The sequence below is a fragment of the Tinamus guttatus genome, unplaced genomic scaffold (genome assembly GCF_059628265.1).
Source record: "Tinamus guttatus ecotype Peru unplaced genomic scaffold, ASM5962826v1 Tinamus_guttatus_pri_ptg000215l, whole genome shotgun sequence".
NCBI classification, from domain to species: Eukaryota; Metazoa; Chordata; class Aves; order Tinamiformes; family Tinamidae; genus Tinamus; species Tinamus guttatus.
This window is the reverse complement of record NW_028288749.1, coordinates 3,116,386-3,130,508: the sequence shown is the minus strand read 5'-3', so window position 1 is coordinate 3,130,508 and position 14,123 is coordinate 3,116,386. Positions and strand designations below refer to the sequence as shown.

The 14,123-nt window shown below is 51.4% G+C and overlaps 1 protein-coding gene across 1 annotated transcript; it reads left to right on the top strand.

The window, feature by feature from the left end:
* Positions 1-1,123: 1,123 nt before the first annotated feature.
* LOC104581061 (protein Cryzl2) lies at positions 1,124-8,142 on the top strand. The gene is made up of 9 exons (XM_088524898.1): positions 1,124-1,240; positions 2,249-2,345; positions 3,058-3,116; positions 3,477-3,542; positions 3,849-3,958; positions 4,722-4,803; positions 5,984-6,165; positions 6,598-6,826; positions 8,001-8,142. The coding sequence occupies exons 3-9, from the start codon at positions 3,060-3,062 to the stop codon at positions 8,067-8,069; spliced, it is 795 nt and encodes a 264-aa protein (XP_088381024.1). The 5' UTR covers positions 1,124-1,240; positions 2,249-2,345; positions 3,058-3,059; the 3' UTR covers positions 8,070-8,142.
* Positions 8,143-14,123: the final 5,981 nt, after the last annotated feature.

Below are 14,123 nucleotides of genomic sequence, written 5' to 3'. Positions count from 1 at the left end.
TAACAGGACAGAGAGGAGAGTGGAGTTGTTCTCGCATCCCGTGAGGTGCTGGGAACCCGGTGCCGTGCAGCCCTGGATGGACCTTGAGGCCACCAGAGCAGTGCCCTCACTAGCATCGCACTCTTCAGGTCTCTCAAGGTTTTCTTAAAAGCAAGCAGCTTTATGGAGCATCCCCACGGCCAAGCAGAGGCCACAGCAGCACACGCCACTTCTCCTTCCCGTGCAGACAAGGACACGTAGGTGCTGCCATTGCCAGAGCGAAACAGGAGCCCTGTGTTTTTATTCCTGCCCCTGCACATGTTGGACCTGGAGTTGCTATGAGATGTTCCAGCTTCAGAAAAGAGTCGCTTCTGGAAATTATAAGCAAAGGGGAGGGAGCTTTGGCATGGGGGGTCCCTCGGGGGGAAGGATGGGCTTGTGGCCTAGCATGGCATGGGGAGTCAGCAGCTTGGGGCGCCTCGAGCCCTGGCTCTCTGGGCTTGCCTCGTTCCCGCTCAATCTTCCCATCCGACCCGCTGTGGCGACGGCACACGGCGGCGCGCGGCAGCAGCCATTTGCTTGGGGCGGGCCGGGGCGGGAAGCGGCCCGGAAGCCCCGCGGTGACCGCCGCAGCCAGGCCGGGTGCAGTGGAGCTGGGCGGATCATGGCGGCGGCGGCAGCGGCGGCGGCGGCGGCAGCGCGGCGGTGCGGGGCTGGGGGGAGGGCACCTCCTGTCCCTGCCGAGCGCTGCCCCAGGGCCTTGCCCTTGCCCTGCCCTGGGGGCTTTCCTCTCCCCGCTCCCCTTCTCAGGCCCATTTCCCTCTTTTTCCAGCCCTTTCCCCTTGCCTCTTCCTTGCCGCTTCCCTTTCCCCAGCCCCTTCCTCTCGGCCTTTTCCTGCCCTTCTCTTCCCTCCCCTTGCCTTCCATTCCCTCTGCTCTCCCTCCCCTCCCCCCATGTCCTTTTCCCTTTCCCTTTCATTTTCCCCATCTCTCCCTTTCCTGGCCCATTCCACCCCCTTCCCCTTCCCGCCGCCTGTGCAGGGGGAGCGCTCAGCGCAGTGTCCCCCGAGGGGCGTTTGCAGAGAGGGCAGCGTGGAGGAGGCCCGGGGCCGGCAGCTGAGGCGGCCGCGGGGGCCTGTGTTCCAGGGTAGGCATCCTGGGACGCGCCAGCGTGCGGGGCTACCGCGCCGCGCTCTGCACCGAGCTGGGCCAGCCCCTGCAGCTGCGGGATGTCCCCTCGCCTCCCCTGCGGCCCCACGAGGTACGGGGGCTGCAGCGTGGAGAGCCCTGCGCTGTGGGGACCTGGGCAGCGTGTGCCCTGCGCTGCGGGGACCTGGGCCACGTGTCCCCCTGCACTGCAGGGACCTGGGCAGCGTGTGCCCTGCGCAGTGGGGACCTGGGCAGCATGTGCTCTGCGCTGTGGGTGTCCGGCGCTGTGGGTGACCTGGGCCACGCGTCTCCTGCGCTGCGAGTGCCCTGGGCAGCATGTGCCCTGCGCTGTGGGGACCCGGGCCACATGTCCCCAAGCAGCGTGTGCCCTGCACTGTGGGTGCCCTGCGCTGCAGGTGACCTGGGGCACACGTGCCCTGCGCTGCTGCGGCCAGGGGTGCTCCCAGCAGCCGAGGGAGGACGTGCGGACAGGTGGGGTTGCGTTGCACATGGAGAGCAAGGCAGGGAGGAGGAAGGTTGAACCTGGATGCAAGGCTGCATCCCGTCCTGCTCTGCATGTCACCGCCGTGCCCTGCCAGCCATGCAATGCCACCGTGCCACAGCGGTGGCAGGTTCAGGTCACGTTTGCAGTGTCCTTGGAAGAGAAGAGCCAGCAGCTCCGCTCGTCTCTAGGAGGTTCTGGGGAGAGCGGCAGCAGGCCTAAAATCCAAAGGGTCTCCCATACCTGTGTCCCCAGGCAAGGAGACGAGATATATAGAAGCTTCTTGTTGTGATCAACACACTTTGAAAGAACAAATAGCCCTAAAGGAGGCGAAAACAAGACTATCCCTGCATGAGAGATGGTCTCCAATGAGGGTTGTTTGTTTTCCGTCATCCCTCACTGGGAGAGGGAGAATCCACAGGGCCCCAGCACAGCCGGTGCCTGTCCCTAGTTTCCCCAGCTGAGACTGAGAGCTGTGGGTTAGAAAGCACCAAGATCTTTGGAAAGGGGACAGCACAGTGCTTAGTCCAGGGACCTGAGCGTTTATGTCTCTATTTAAAGCACTTCTGCTGTTGCTTGAATGGAAAGATTTATGTTTGTCTCCTTCTCTTCTTGCAGGTCCGCGTGGGTGTGCATTACTGTGGGTTAAATTTTGCAGATATTTTGGCCTGCCAGGGTTTGTATCAGGAAAAACATGCTCTTCCATTCACTCCTGGTGAGTAGGAGGTGGCTGATTTGTGCAGGAGGCATGGAGGGACAGACTGACTGCTGCAATAAATTCTGGTTGTGTTCAGAGCCCACTGGCAACCCAGAGAATAGCAGCATGTGCAAATAAAGGCCCCACTTTGTTTTGAGACCATCCTACAGGCAGGTGAGGCTTAGGGTACTCACACCAGAGCCTCCAGGCCATCTCATCTCCTTTGACCTGCACTGGGTGCGGAGTTGACTTTTGGCTCCCAGTGCGCTTAAATGCCATGGTGTGAAAACATCTCTTTTCCCTTGAAGTTGGTGGGTATTCGCAATGAAATGAAATCCCCAGCCGGTTAACCGACCGGCTGCTGACTCTTGTGCTGATGCTGCCACCTTCTGCCCACCAAGCTCTTTGCTGCCAAAAGCATCCCCGCACCTGGCGCAAGGTCCCTCTAGGGGTGCAAGCCCAGCCACGGGTGCTTCGTCCCTAGAAAATACTGAGTATCTCCCTTCTTTCTTAGTGCTCCAGTGCTGTAGGGAATGGTGAGAGCTGCTTGCTCTGCAATGCAGGGCTGAGGGTTATGGAGGTGCCTGTTGCTGCGTAGTCTCTCCCCAAAGCAGGGGTTGTGTGGATGAGACCTTCCTCTGGAGGCCATCCGCAAGGGAGGCTGCTGGATGCATCAGGGAGGTGGGTACATTATCGACAGCAGCGGATGTGTGTCCTTGTTGCCCCTCAGGAATGGAGTTTTCAGGGACAGTCCTGGAGACAGGAGAAAATGTGAGCACCGTGAAGGAGGTAGGAAAATCACAGGAATGCCAGAATTTGGGAATGGCCTCAGGCGACCTCATTGGTCGTTGTGGGTGGAGGTCATCTCTAATCCTTTGCATCCCAGTGGGAAAGCAAAGGAGAAGTGCTGAGCTCTGCTTGGGAGGGAGAGGGCACTGCCTATGGCCCCTGGCTCAAAAAACTGGGAGGAAATAAGTGCAGTTAATGCATTTAATGGGTGTAATGCATAATAATGGGTGTCATCTGCCACAACTTGAGCTGTCCACAGTTCTGTCTGAAAAAGCAAGAGAATCAAATGCTCAATTCCAAGATAGGAGCCAAGCTGCACAGCTAGTCTCCTGATACCCATCTGACAATGTTTTCTGGCAGGGATGCCAAGTCGTTGGTGTGACTGGCACAGCCGCGATGGCAGAGGAGTGTGTCGCTGACCAGAAGGTGAGGAATATGGTGTGAGCGTTTGCCCACACCGCAAAAACGTTTCTCTCTCTGTTCAGAGCTTGGGTTGCCGCTTTGTGCTCCTTTTGGATTACTTCAGACCTCCCTTTCTTTGGTCCTGTGGGCAGAACAGGAGGTGCCTGACAGAGTCTTGCCAGTAATAAAAAGAAGCTGTAAAAGAGGCCAATAAAGAAGCCGTGGGGAACAACCCTTTTTCCATGCTGAGTCCCTGAGGAGGTCTTGCCACGGGCTCGGTTCCCCTTGTTGCTCCTCGGCGCTCGCTGAGCTGCTCGTGTCTCCATGCAGATGCTGTGGCGGGTCCCCGAAGGGGTGTCCCACGAGGATGCCGCGGTGATGCCCATCACCTATGGCACAGCCACGGTGGTTCTCCAGCACCGGGCGCGCGTCCAGCTGGGGTAAGTGCCACCCGCAGCTGGGAGGGATGAAGTTAATTCCCTGAGAATCCTGCTTCCTCGGGGCTGGGAGGTGTCCCAGGTGGGCATAGCTTCTTCACTGTAGATGGGCTTGCTGTCCCTGTCACTGCATGCCACACACTTCTCTAATGATGGGGCACAAGGACAGCAGCTCTCCATTGTGGAGAAGCAGGGTTGGACCTTGGGTGACCTGCTGAACCTTGGCTAGAGAGTTGTAGCGTGGGATTTTTTTAACTCACTTGATTTTTCTGTAGCCCCTGTCAGCTGAAATGCTGCCTTCTCTGAAATAGGGAAGAGTCACTCAAGAAAGCCATAGAGATTAAGCAACTTCCTGACATCAGTACAGAAATCCACGGCATGCAGGAATCATTGCTACACCTTGGTTCATGCAGCCCTCCTCCCTGCCCAAGAGCGGAGCCAACTACGGCCTATCTGAAGGGTGCAGGAGTAACATTTTCTTTACAGTCTGCAGTAGATGTACTTCTGCTTGTAAAGTCCTTCAGCACATGCAGATGTTGCTTATCAGATCTTTTCACTTTGCAATGTCAAAGCCCTTGTGATGAGGCTGGTGTGGGCGAGAGGGCAAACCTCCTTCCGAGGAGCATCCCTCAAACCGCTGCGATGCCCAGTGCATCCCTGTGATGGAGGGAATTCCTGTGGCATTGAAAACGTGCTGTTGTCCCGTTCAGAAATCAATGATGTGCTTATCTCTTGTGCCACTGACGCTTTATCCTGTCTCTCTCAGGGAAACCGTTCTGGTGACGGCAGGAGCTGGGGCTACAGGACTTGCACTGATTGATCTGGCTGTCAATGTTTTCAAGGCAAAGGTATTCTCCTTTCTAATAAACTATTTGTCCTCGGGTGCTCTCTATCATGTCACACGCTACCCTGCTTCAGGGCCCTCCCTCCTGTGGGGACACAGAGCTCCTCGCAGGTGGCAGCAGGGACAGCCTCTCCAGGCAAGCCAGTGCTCCTGCCCTCTGCTTCCTGGGCCCACTACCAGTGGCCGTGTGGGCTCAGAGCAGGCCCTAGTGTCTCTGTGACTTAGTGGTCAAGGAGCGCATTGAAACCAGGTGTGTGCTGGGTCAGAGGTACAAGTGATTAATTGGCTTTCCTCTGTCATTTGCAATATCCCTCCTTTCCCCCCCACCTTCCTCCAGCTCCCCTTGAGCAGTGTGCTCAGTATTTCACCCATGTGTCATAGTTTTCCACAGAAGTTTAGATACTCAGGGTAGTTTTCAGCAGAAGTCTGCAGCCCCAGGTTTCATAGTCATTCAGGCACTTGTGAAAATTTTAACTTAGTTCTTTAAATGCACAGCTAAAAAACAAAACAAAAAAAAACCCCAGCATTTATGTATGTCAGGAGGAAGAAGAGCTGGCATTCTAGTTCCAACTTCTACCTTTGTACAAACAGAGGGAAACAGATTCCCGAGATTCTTTAGTTTAAGGTAAGACTTAAGGATACAACGTCTGTACAAGGCAGCACACCAGGATGCTAAGCAAAATCCCAGAAACTTCTGTGCTGAGATACCTTCAGCCCAGCTTGCACTGAATCTTAACTGATTTGGAAGTTATTCCTGTCCCTGGTAGGGGACACCTCATCTTGGGCTGTGCCACCTGTCACCGCTGCCCGCAAAACCTTCCACAGCACCTACGGTGCCTTCAAGACTCCCGTGTGAGCAACAGGCTGCAACTCTCCCTGTGGCTTCTGATGGAAGAGAGTTTTCCTCCTCCGTCTCTAGCGTATGGCTTTGGGTGGCACAGCTCTGCTGGGCTGCTGCTGCCTTGCACGCAGGGTGGCTGCTGCTTCTGGAAAGCTGAAACAGGAGAGGTGTCATTTGTGTCTCATTTTCAGCCTGCAGAGGGTTTGTGGGGCCTTTTCTGAGACAAGTAACAAGTGCTAAAGCTTCTGACTCCCACAGATCACAATGGGGCATCTGAAACACTCTGCCCTCCTTTGAGCGGGGCTGCTTTTGTGCTGGATGTTGTGTTTTTCCATGGTTGCAGGTGATAGCAGCAGCTGGCAGTGATGCCAAATGTGAGCTGGCTCTGAAGAGAGGCGCGAGCCACAGCGTGAACTACAGCCGGAGCAACCTGAGGGATGAAGTGAAACGACTCACAGATGGCAGAGGGGCCAATGTGGCCATCGAGGCTGTTGGCGGGGACATCTTCAAGGCAGCCCTGCAAAGGTGTGCTGAAATAAGAGCCCTGCACCTTGCTGTAGCTTAGGGCAAAGCCATAGGAGCCCAGCTGATGCTGTTGGCACGTTTGAAGGTCCTTTTTCTGATCATGGAGGGCTGATTAGGTGTCAAGCATGGTGTCCCCTGGGATACTTCTTTGAAGTCCCTGTGTACCTCATCAGCTCTCAGGCAAAACTTGGGAATGCTGAAGAGGTGTGGATGATATAGGGCCTTGGCTTTGTGTGCATTCTTAGGGTTTAATTATGTTCTCTGAAGACTGATACTGAAGTATAGCTGTCCAAAGCAAAACTTTTCTGGGCACTAACTCATTTGAGCCTGGGAGAATGCTTAGCCTCAGCAGATCTTCATCATGCAAGTACCGCCTTGAAATGAGGATCTGAGACCTCTAATAAAGCTGATTTCTTTCTCTCCTCCTTGCAGTTTGGCTTGGGAGGGCAGGATTGTTGTGATGGGTTTTGCTGGAGGAAAAATCCCCTCGATTCCTGCTAACTTGCTGCTTCTGAAGAATGTGTCTGCCATGGGAGTGTATTGGACTCGGTACCAGGAGGAGGACTTCCCTGTCTTCTCTTCCACTATGTCTTCTGCTCTTCAGTATTGCCAGGAGGGAAAGATCCATCCTCACATTGGAGCAGTCTTCAAACTGGAAGAGGTAGGTGCTGGTGATGTCCTCATGCAACACAGGCTTCTCTAGTGGAGGCCCTTGGAATGAAGAGGCTCTTGGATCAGTTGCAAGTCTGCAGTGCTCTTCAGAGCCTGATCTTATGGGTTAAGGAGCCAGAGACATGAGTGTGTGTGGCCCACTCATATCCCACTAGTGTCAAGAAACAGGCAGAATGGAGCAGTGCTGGTCACTACTCAGATGCTTGCATAGCTTGAACACTCGCATGAGCTGTGCGGAGCTGGTTTCTCAGGATTATTTTTTATGAAGTTCCTTTTTGTGGGTAAAACTTTGTAAATACTCCGGTATCAAGTATGCATTTTTCATGATTGTTTACCCTTTAGCACATTGCAATTCTGGCTTTGCTGTACCAAAATCAGAGTTAATGACTCCCTACCTCAAACCCAAAGAAGGAAGATTAGAAAGGGTAAGGAAAATGGGATTTCTTGATTTTAATGTTTTTTTTGTTTCCTAGAGAACTAGGACTCTGGAGGTTTCTGTACCATGGGCTAATTTCACACAAAATTTTACCCACAAAAAGGAACTTCATAAAAAGTAATCCTGAGAAACCAGCTCCGCACAGGTCATGCCATTGCTCAAGCTATGCAAGCATCTGAATAGCGACCAGCACTGCTCTGTTCTGGCTGTGTTTCTTGACATATAAGTGTTGGATATTATTTTAGAAGTGAATTAGCTGGTTGTGATATGTCTTTACTTGCATTTTTCTCAGAGCCTCTGAAGGTGCTCAGAACACATTTTTCCTGATTTGATGGTATTTTACTTTTTAAATAACAGCTCAAATCATCAGAAATATTGACATAACATGCAGCAAATTTGGGGATGTATGGCAGTCAAATATGCAGGAGCTTTTCCAGTCCTGAGCTGTTTCAATCCTGTCACCAGAAATCCCAGACTCATACGTGAACTCTTGGCTCTTTGTTTATGTCAAACAAACTGTATTACAGTCTATTGTAAATCCACACAAGACTAAGTGCCTGAATGTATTTAAGTTTTTTTTTATTATTATTATTTTTGCTGGGTAACACTGCAAGCATCAGGAGTCTCTACAAGTAAACAGAGTTCTCCCCCACGTTCTCCCTCTGCCCTTTCCTTCCCCTACAAGGCAGTTTCCCACTGTCTCTCACCTGGGGCTTTGTGTTTGCAGGTAAATGAAGCTTTTAACCACGTGCTCCAGCGCAAGTCCACAGGAAAGGTCATCATCTCCATGAAGTAAATCAGCACTGTCCGTGGGACTTGGCCTCCTGCTCTTTTTCTGCCATGTAGAGGAAACTCTCCAATCCACCTTCCCCCAACAGGAACAGGCAAAATGAATCAGGGACATATAAAGTGACAGTGTATTAACAAGCAGCTGTTTGTCAGCTGCACAAACAGCTGGGTGTGTTGACACGTGTGTGTGATCTGAGCATGTCCCGGTCGCGCGTGGAGCCTGTGGCTGCGGCCGAGCCACCCCGTGCCCCGCGCGGGCAGGGACAACTCCTGCGACTGCTGCTCACTCGTGGGGCAGAGGCTTTGCCTTTGCTCTGTGCGTTCAAGCAGCCATGGGCACCTGGTAGCACCGTATAGGATTTCTCACAGGACTGTGCTTATACACAGCATGGTAACCCTGAGGATTCCTCAGTGCCCAGCTTACCCCAATTGTCCTTATAGCTATAGTTGCTTATATAGCTAGGAGCAGTATAATTTTGACCAAGCTGCCCTGCTTTTCAAAAGCTTGAATAAACTTGCACTGCCCTCAAAATCTGATCCAATAACACTTCTTGGTGACAAAAGTCACATATATATATCTCAGACATAAGCTGACTTCTTACAGCTTTTCTGGCTTTGTCAGTGGGAGTATATGGACTGCTTTTCTCTTATTGACAATAAGAACTCTAATATCCCATGCTGGCCATAGTTACTGCTCACAGAAGCAGAGGAAAAAAAAAATCCAGCTTCTTTTAATGCAGTTTGAGTAAGTCAACAAGCAATCGAGTCTAGCTGGGGCCCCACTGATTGCTGTTTGGAGAGCTGTTCTAGGAGACCAGAAAAGAGCAAGCACAAATCCTATAAGCAGCCTGAGAGAAAAGTGAGTTTTCAGATGTAGAACAAAATAAGGCATGGGTGGAAGGGCAAAGGCTCTTGTCATTGAGCCATCCTGTCCTGAGCAGTGAGCAGCAAGAATAGAGAGAGCTCCTGCGTCTTCCCCCGTGATGTTACCAGCATACCAGGTGTTGGTGCAAGGGACAGAAGCTCCTGACCTTGCACCAAGGCAGCTTGGTCCTAGGAGGGGCAGTTATAGTTACCTTTGTCCACATCACTGCAAACGGAGGAGACTGAAACTCTAGGAACAGGTAGGGTATGGTCTTTCAGGTTCATCAAGCCCAAGCTACAGTGGGCGGTAGAGATGCAATGCTCAAAGCTTTTCATGGGATAGTACTTACGTTTTTCTGTTGGGGGGCTGCCGTTCCAGATGCCAACACTGCCCCAGGCCCCTTCAGCATCCCTGCAGATTACAAAGATTTTCCTCTGCTGCAATAAAACTCCTGGATTTTCAGCAGGATTTTATAGGAGCAGTGATTCCAGTGCTCCTTTGCTCCCATGCCTGCTGCTACACTGTGAAGAGCAGCTTCTGCCCAAAACATGCCTTGGTCTATGGGTTAAAAAAATGTTTTCCACACTTTAAAAGCCTTTTAAGTCCTTCCTGGCATACAAAACATTGGTATTTTTGAGCACACTTTACTGGTAACAGCAGAAAATGGACCATTTCAATGGAGAATTCGTTCAAATGAGCTGCAGACCACACTCATGCTGTAGGCAGCCTTTAGTTCATTTTAGCACAGCAGAGGCACTCTACAAATGTCTACTATTATGGTATTAGATTCCCATGCTGGAAGTGAAGAAAACCAAGTCTTAGTTCAAGAAGAACCAATAAATAACTGTTTCATTTTGCATGCTCAGGCTGTATCCAGAAAGCCACTAGTCTTCCATCAAACTTCTCAGGTCCTGTTTTGCATCTATCTCTCAGCTTTCCAAGCTTCAAACCCCATCTTCCCATGAATGGGACTGTTAAAATAGTTACTACTCCCAGCTTCTTCAGGTTACACTACAGGGAACTCTACAATTTCTTTATGCGCTCTATATACAGAAAGTCCAAGCAAAGTTGATTTTAGGTCTCTGTAGTATGTTACTTATTACCTCTTGTACTACAAGAAGTACTAAAGACCCCTTCCACCACCACTGCCTGTGCTGGCCCCTTAGTTACATCTGCTGCAGCCTTCCTTAATCTTCTTTTACTCAAGTAGAAAAGCCTTAAGGGAGGTTGGTAGCTTACAGTCTAGCTCTTCAGAATCACCAAAACCTTTTAAGGATTTTGACTTTTCACTCACAAATAGCTACAAAAGAGACCAAATAGCCTCTACCCTTTTGTAAGTTACAGCCCTGGATCATTTTTCAGGCTTTAGTCTTGCTGCTGCTCCTTAGGCTAGTGGACAAGCGGGTGCCCATGCAGGCCCCTCCTCCTTTGATAAGCCTGAAGCCAAGCAAGCAGAGACACTCTTGCTCTCTCAACACTCCTCCTTTCTGCTCCCCCTCCTTTTACAGGGCCGCTGAAGGCATTTGTAGCCTAAACATCGCCTCACAGCCTTACCTGGGCACTCCAGCCCACCCCTGCTATGGGCCAGGAGCCCATTTGGGCCCAGCTGGAGACCTTTAGCCAGGCTCTGCTGGGGCCAGCGATGGCCTCCAGCTCTGCCTAGCTCTAGTGATCAAGCCCCAAACCCTCTGCTAATTCTTTATGCATCCCTATAGCAATGCTCAGGGCTGGGCCTGCCCCACTGGAGGGATGCACTTGGGCCTATTGTGCTTCCTCCACAGCAAGAGCTGTGATGTGGGTCGTCTCCTGGCACTTGGGCTATGGAAAGAAGTTACCAGGTGGGCTCTTTGCCATGTGACTTTCTAGGTGTGGCTTTTTGGCCAGGAATTCTTTGAGAGCACAGGGCAATAAAAGGAAAAATGCTGCTAAGAAGTTGGGGGTATCTCTATCTCTAAGCCTCCCTTGGGGCAGGTTGAAGGATAAGCTGGGATCTGAAGCTGTGTTTTACAGGGGAACAGTTCAGGGGAGCTTATGAACTTGCTCTGCAGCCTGATCTGAGCACCCCATAGCAACACCACAGACCTCAGGTGCTATGGTAGGTTGGGCCTTGTATCTAGACTCCACTTAGTAGCCTTGAACCATGCTTATGGATAGCAACAAGCTCAGAAGTATCTGCTCCCTCTTGCTACTTGTCGTCCTCTGAGCAGCAGTGGTCACCCTTGGCATGGGGTCAGCATGGGGACCTGGGGACAAAGTAGAGTGTCCTGCCGCCCTGTGGTGTAGAGTGAAGGGTTGGGGGCCTATCCCTGGGGTGTTGCCTTTACTGGGAACCATGAAAGACTTCCTCAGCTCTTCAAGGCGTCTGGAGTTTAATATATATAATCAGCAAAAATTGGAGTGGAATATCAACTGAGCGCAGCTTAGAAAACTCATTTTCTTTTTCCTTTCAAGCTGACAATAAGATTTTAAGGAAAACTTTGAATAATGGATGCACTTCTGAATAATGGATGTTTCACAGCTGAAGTCCCCTGACTTTTCTTTCTGTGCCTGAATGCAAAGCCTTTTAATTGTGCAGCACGTGGCATGGCGGGTGCAAGCTGCTCTGTCTCTCATGCTGCTGATTAGCTCCCATGTACGTTGGCATTAAAGATTCAGAGAGGGGTAAGGCTATCCCGGCTCTGAGCTGGATGCGATGCACGTTGGGTTGTATCGGCCAAAGAGCTGACCCAAGATGTTCTGCGTTTTTCCCTGTCTTTCTGCTTCGGCTGCCCATAATTCCCTTTTTTTGAGGGTTGCATCTTTCTGACTTCTGTTGTGGTGATGTTGCACCTGAAGAAACTAGATGTTACTGGTGCTCTGGGTGGTTTGAGTGGAGGTCACTTTGTGAAGCAAGGACACTGCTGCCCCCTCGCTTTAGGCTATGGAACAAGCCTTTAAGCAGGGCTGCACGGGGCCGTCCTGGGGCAGCGTGGCCTGGCGCTGGTGGCATGCGCGGCGCTGCTCGCCTCACACTGCGCTGTGCCAGGGCGGCAGCTGCAGTGCTGTGAGCGGCGTGCACGTCCGCAGAGCGTCCCTGCGGCACGCGGGTCAGCACGCAGGGCCTTTCCGCGTGCCCTCCCACTCTTACACCGCGCGCTGCAGCCTGGCCTTGCCTCTGGTGCGTCACCAAGTTAATTCAGCTATCATGAAATTTTAACTCTGCTGCAAAAAAGAAAAAATAAAAAAAGGATAGACAAGCCACTGGAGAAAACATGATACATGGGTTGGGGTCAGCGAGTGCTTTTTGGTGCTGTATTTGTTTGTCCTCAGTTTCCTCAATTGCTGCTGTGGTAGCCAGCATTCTGACTGAAGGTCCCACCGAGCAAACGCTGCTGGGCCAGGTTCTGGTGTGGTGCCATCCTATGCGTCCTGGCTGGCCCAAGAGGGAGGCTCAGTGTCCTAAAAGTCAGAACATTGCAAGGTTGCCACTAGACCATGAAAATAGCCACGAGACCCTGTTTGGTGTGGTGCAAGGGGCCCCTTGGTTTCACTTTTACCAGGCTTTTCTTTCACTTGGACATTTTTGGTGGGCCTTGTTCCCATGCACCATGAGGGGCTCCTCTCAGATTTCTGCCTTTATAGTCTCATTCTCTCTTTCTCAGTTTTGCTGCTTCTTGCTTTAAAGGACAAGTGCAATTTAGTTCTATTTCACAAAATTTGACATGACTTGAGCCTGTGATTTACTGGCCTTGAAGGATATAGTCTACGTAACTGTGGCGGGAATAAGAGGCTCTTCATGGTAGAGGAGCCATAAATTGAGATTAAAAAAAAAAAAAAAGAGGGGAGCATTACTGTCCAACTTCACAAGGTAGCACACCGAGCAGGACATAGAGAAGCCATCTGTAACTGTCAGGGGTCCTTATTGTTGCCTGCTGTGCACGACCAAGCTCCCGATGAGGCCTGCAGACTCCACCAAGACAGCAGACAGCTGAGTGCCTGCAAAGACACAAGGTGGCAATCTTTCCAAAAGGACAGCACTGCTGAGCCTCTCCGCCGCAGCATTTCCATGCCGTCGCTTCTCTCACTTCGGCGCTTGCTCCTGCGCTGCTCTGACTTGCTCCTGGGCAGTCGGTGACTAGTGGTGGCCAGCCCTGCTGTGGGGCTGGCTGCACTGTCCCTTCGAGGCAGAGCCTCATGTCCTTCCCCTTTTTATCTTTTTGCTACCTGCAGCACAAGGTGCAGCTGACTTTGCCTGTGGTGCTGCCTTGGGGGGGCAGTTTCTGCCGCTGTCCTCCCCTTCTGCCTCAGGAGCAATGCGAGTATCTTCTCCACACTTTCCAAAACACCTTGAGGGACATTGCACATTGCAAGGAGCTTCTTAGCATCCCCGGCCAAGAGTAACAACTTCACCTGCAGTGCAAATGGAAGAAGGAAGGCCGTCAAATATTTGGGGCTTGCTTTGTAATAGGACCTGGTGGAAGGCTGGAGTTACCTTTATGAGCAGGCAGCCTGGGAATGGGCCAGGCTTCGTGCAAGTGAGCTCTGATGTCTGCAAACAAGAGCTTTCTCCAGCTCTGCTTCTCCATTTGATATGGTGCTAAAGAGGGGATGCCTTTTCCCTAGGTCACTGAAAACTTCTAGAAGACAATTACTGTTTTTGCCTTTAGGTGCAAAAAATTATTTTTCCTCCAGACCTTTCAATTCCTGTGCCATGTCACAATGTCAAAGACCTCTCCACAAAGCGTATACATTATATTTGCAAGGGGCTAAAGCTAAGGAAGGGGTGGAAAACGAGCTTTTCATTTCCCTGATGCCGTTAGAAGAGCTCTATCTCAGAGCTATGAAAAAGAACTCAGGCTCCTAGAAACCACTTGAGGTCCTCGAGCTGCCTGGCTTTCCCTGCTGGGCTGCTGAGTCGTCCAAGGCGGTTTTGCTAGTCAGGGGCACGGAAGAGGCAGCTGAGTGCTCGGCGCTCAGCAAACAGCCCGAGGGCATGAAGAAAAATGTTTTCCACCTAATCTTGTTACTGTGACAACAGCAAGAAACCCTTTAAAGAAAAAAAAAAGTGTTCTTTAAAGAGATTGCCTCTTTAGCTTTGTCTAAAAAATGTTACCAGGGTTGTGCTGTCTGCCTTAAAATTGTCTTGCAAGCCTGTTGGCTCTCCTATGGCCCAGATCTCTTTCAGGAAATATATGTCTCCTTTCCAAAAGGAGATTT

Bases quoted from the DNA above. Each gene is read 5' to 3' on its own strand.
- LOC104581061 (XM_088524898.1), top strand. From the start codon at position 3,060: ATGGAGTTTTCAGGGACAGTCCTGGAGACAGGAGAAAATGTGAGCACC. The intron at 3,117-3,476 runs GTAGGAAAATCA...GTTTTCTGGCAG, and splicing joins ATGTGAGCACCGTGAAGGAG to GGATGCCAAGTCGTTGGTGT. The intron at 3,959-4,721 runs GTAAGTGCCACC...TGTCTCTCTCAG, and splicing joins CGGGCGCGCGTCCAGCTGGG to GGAAACCGTTCTGGTGACGG.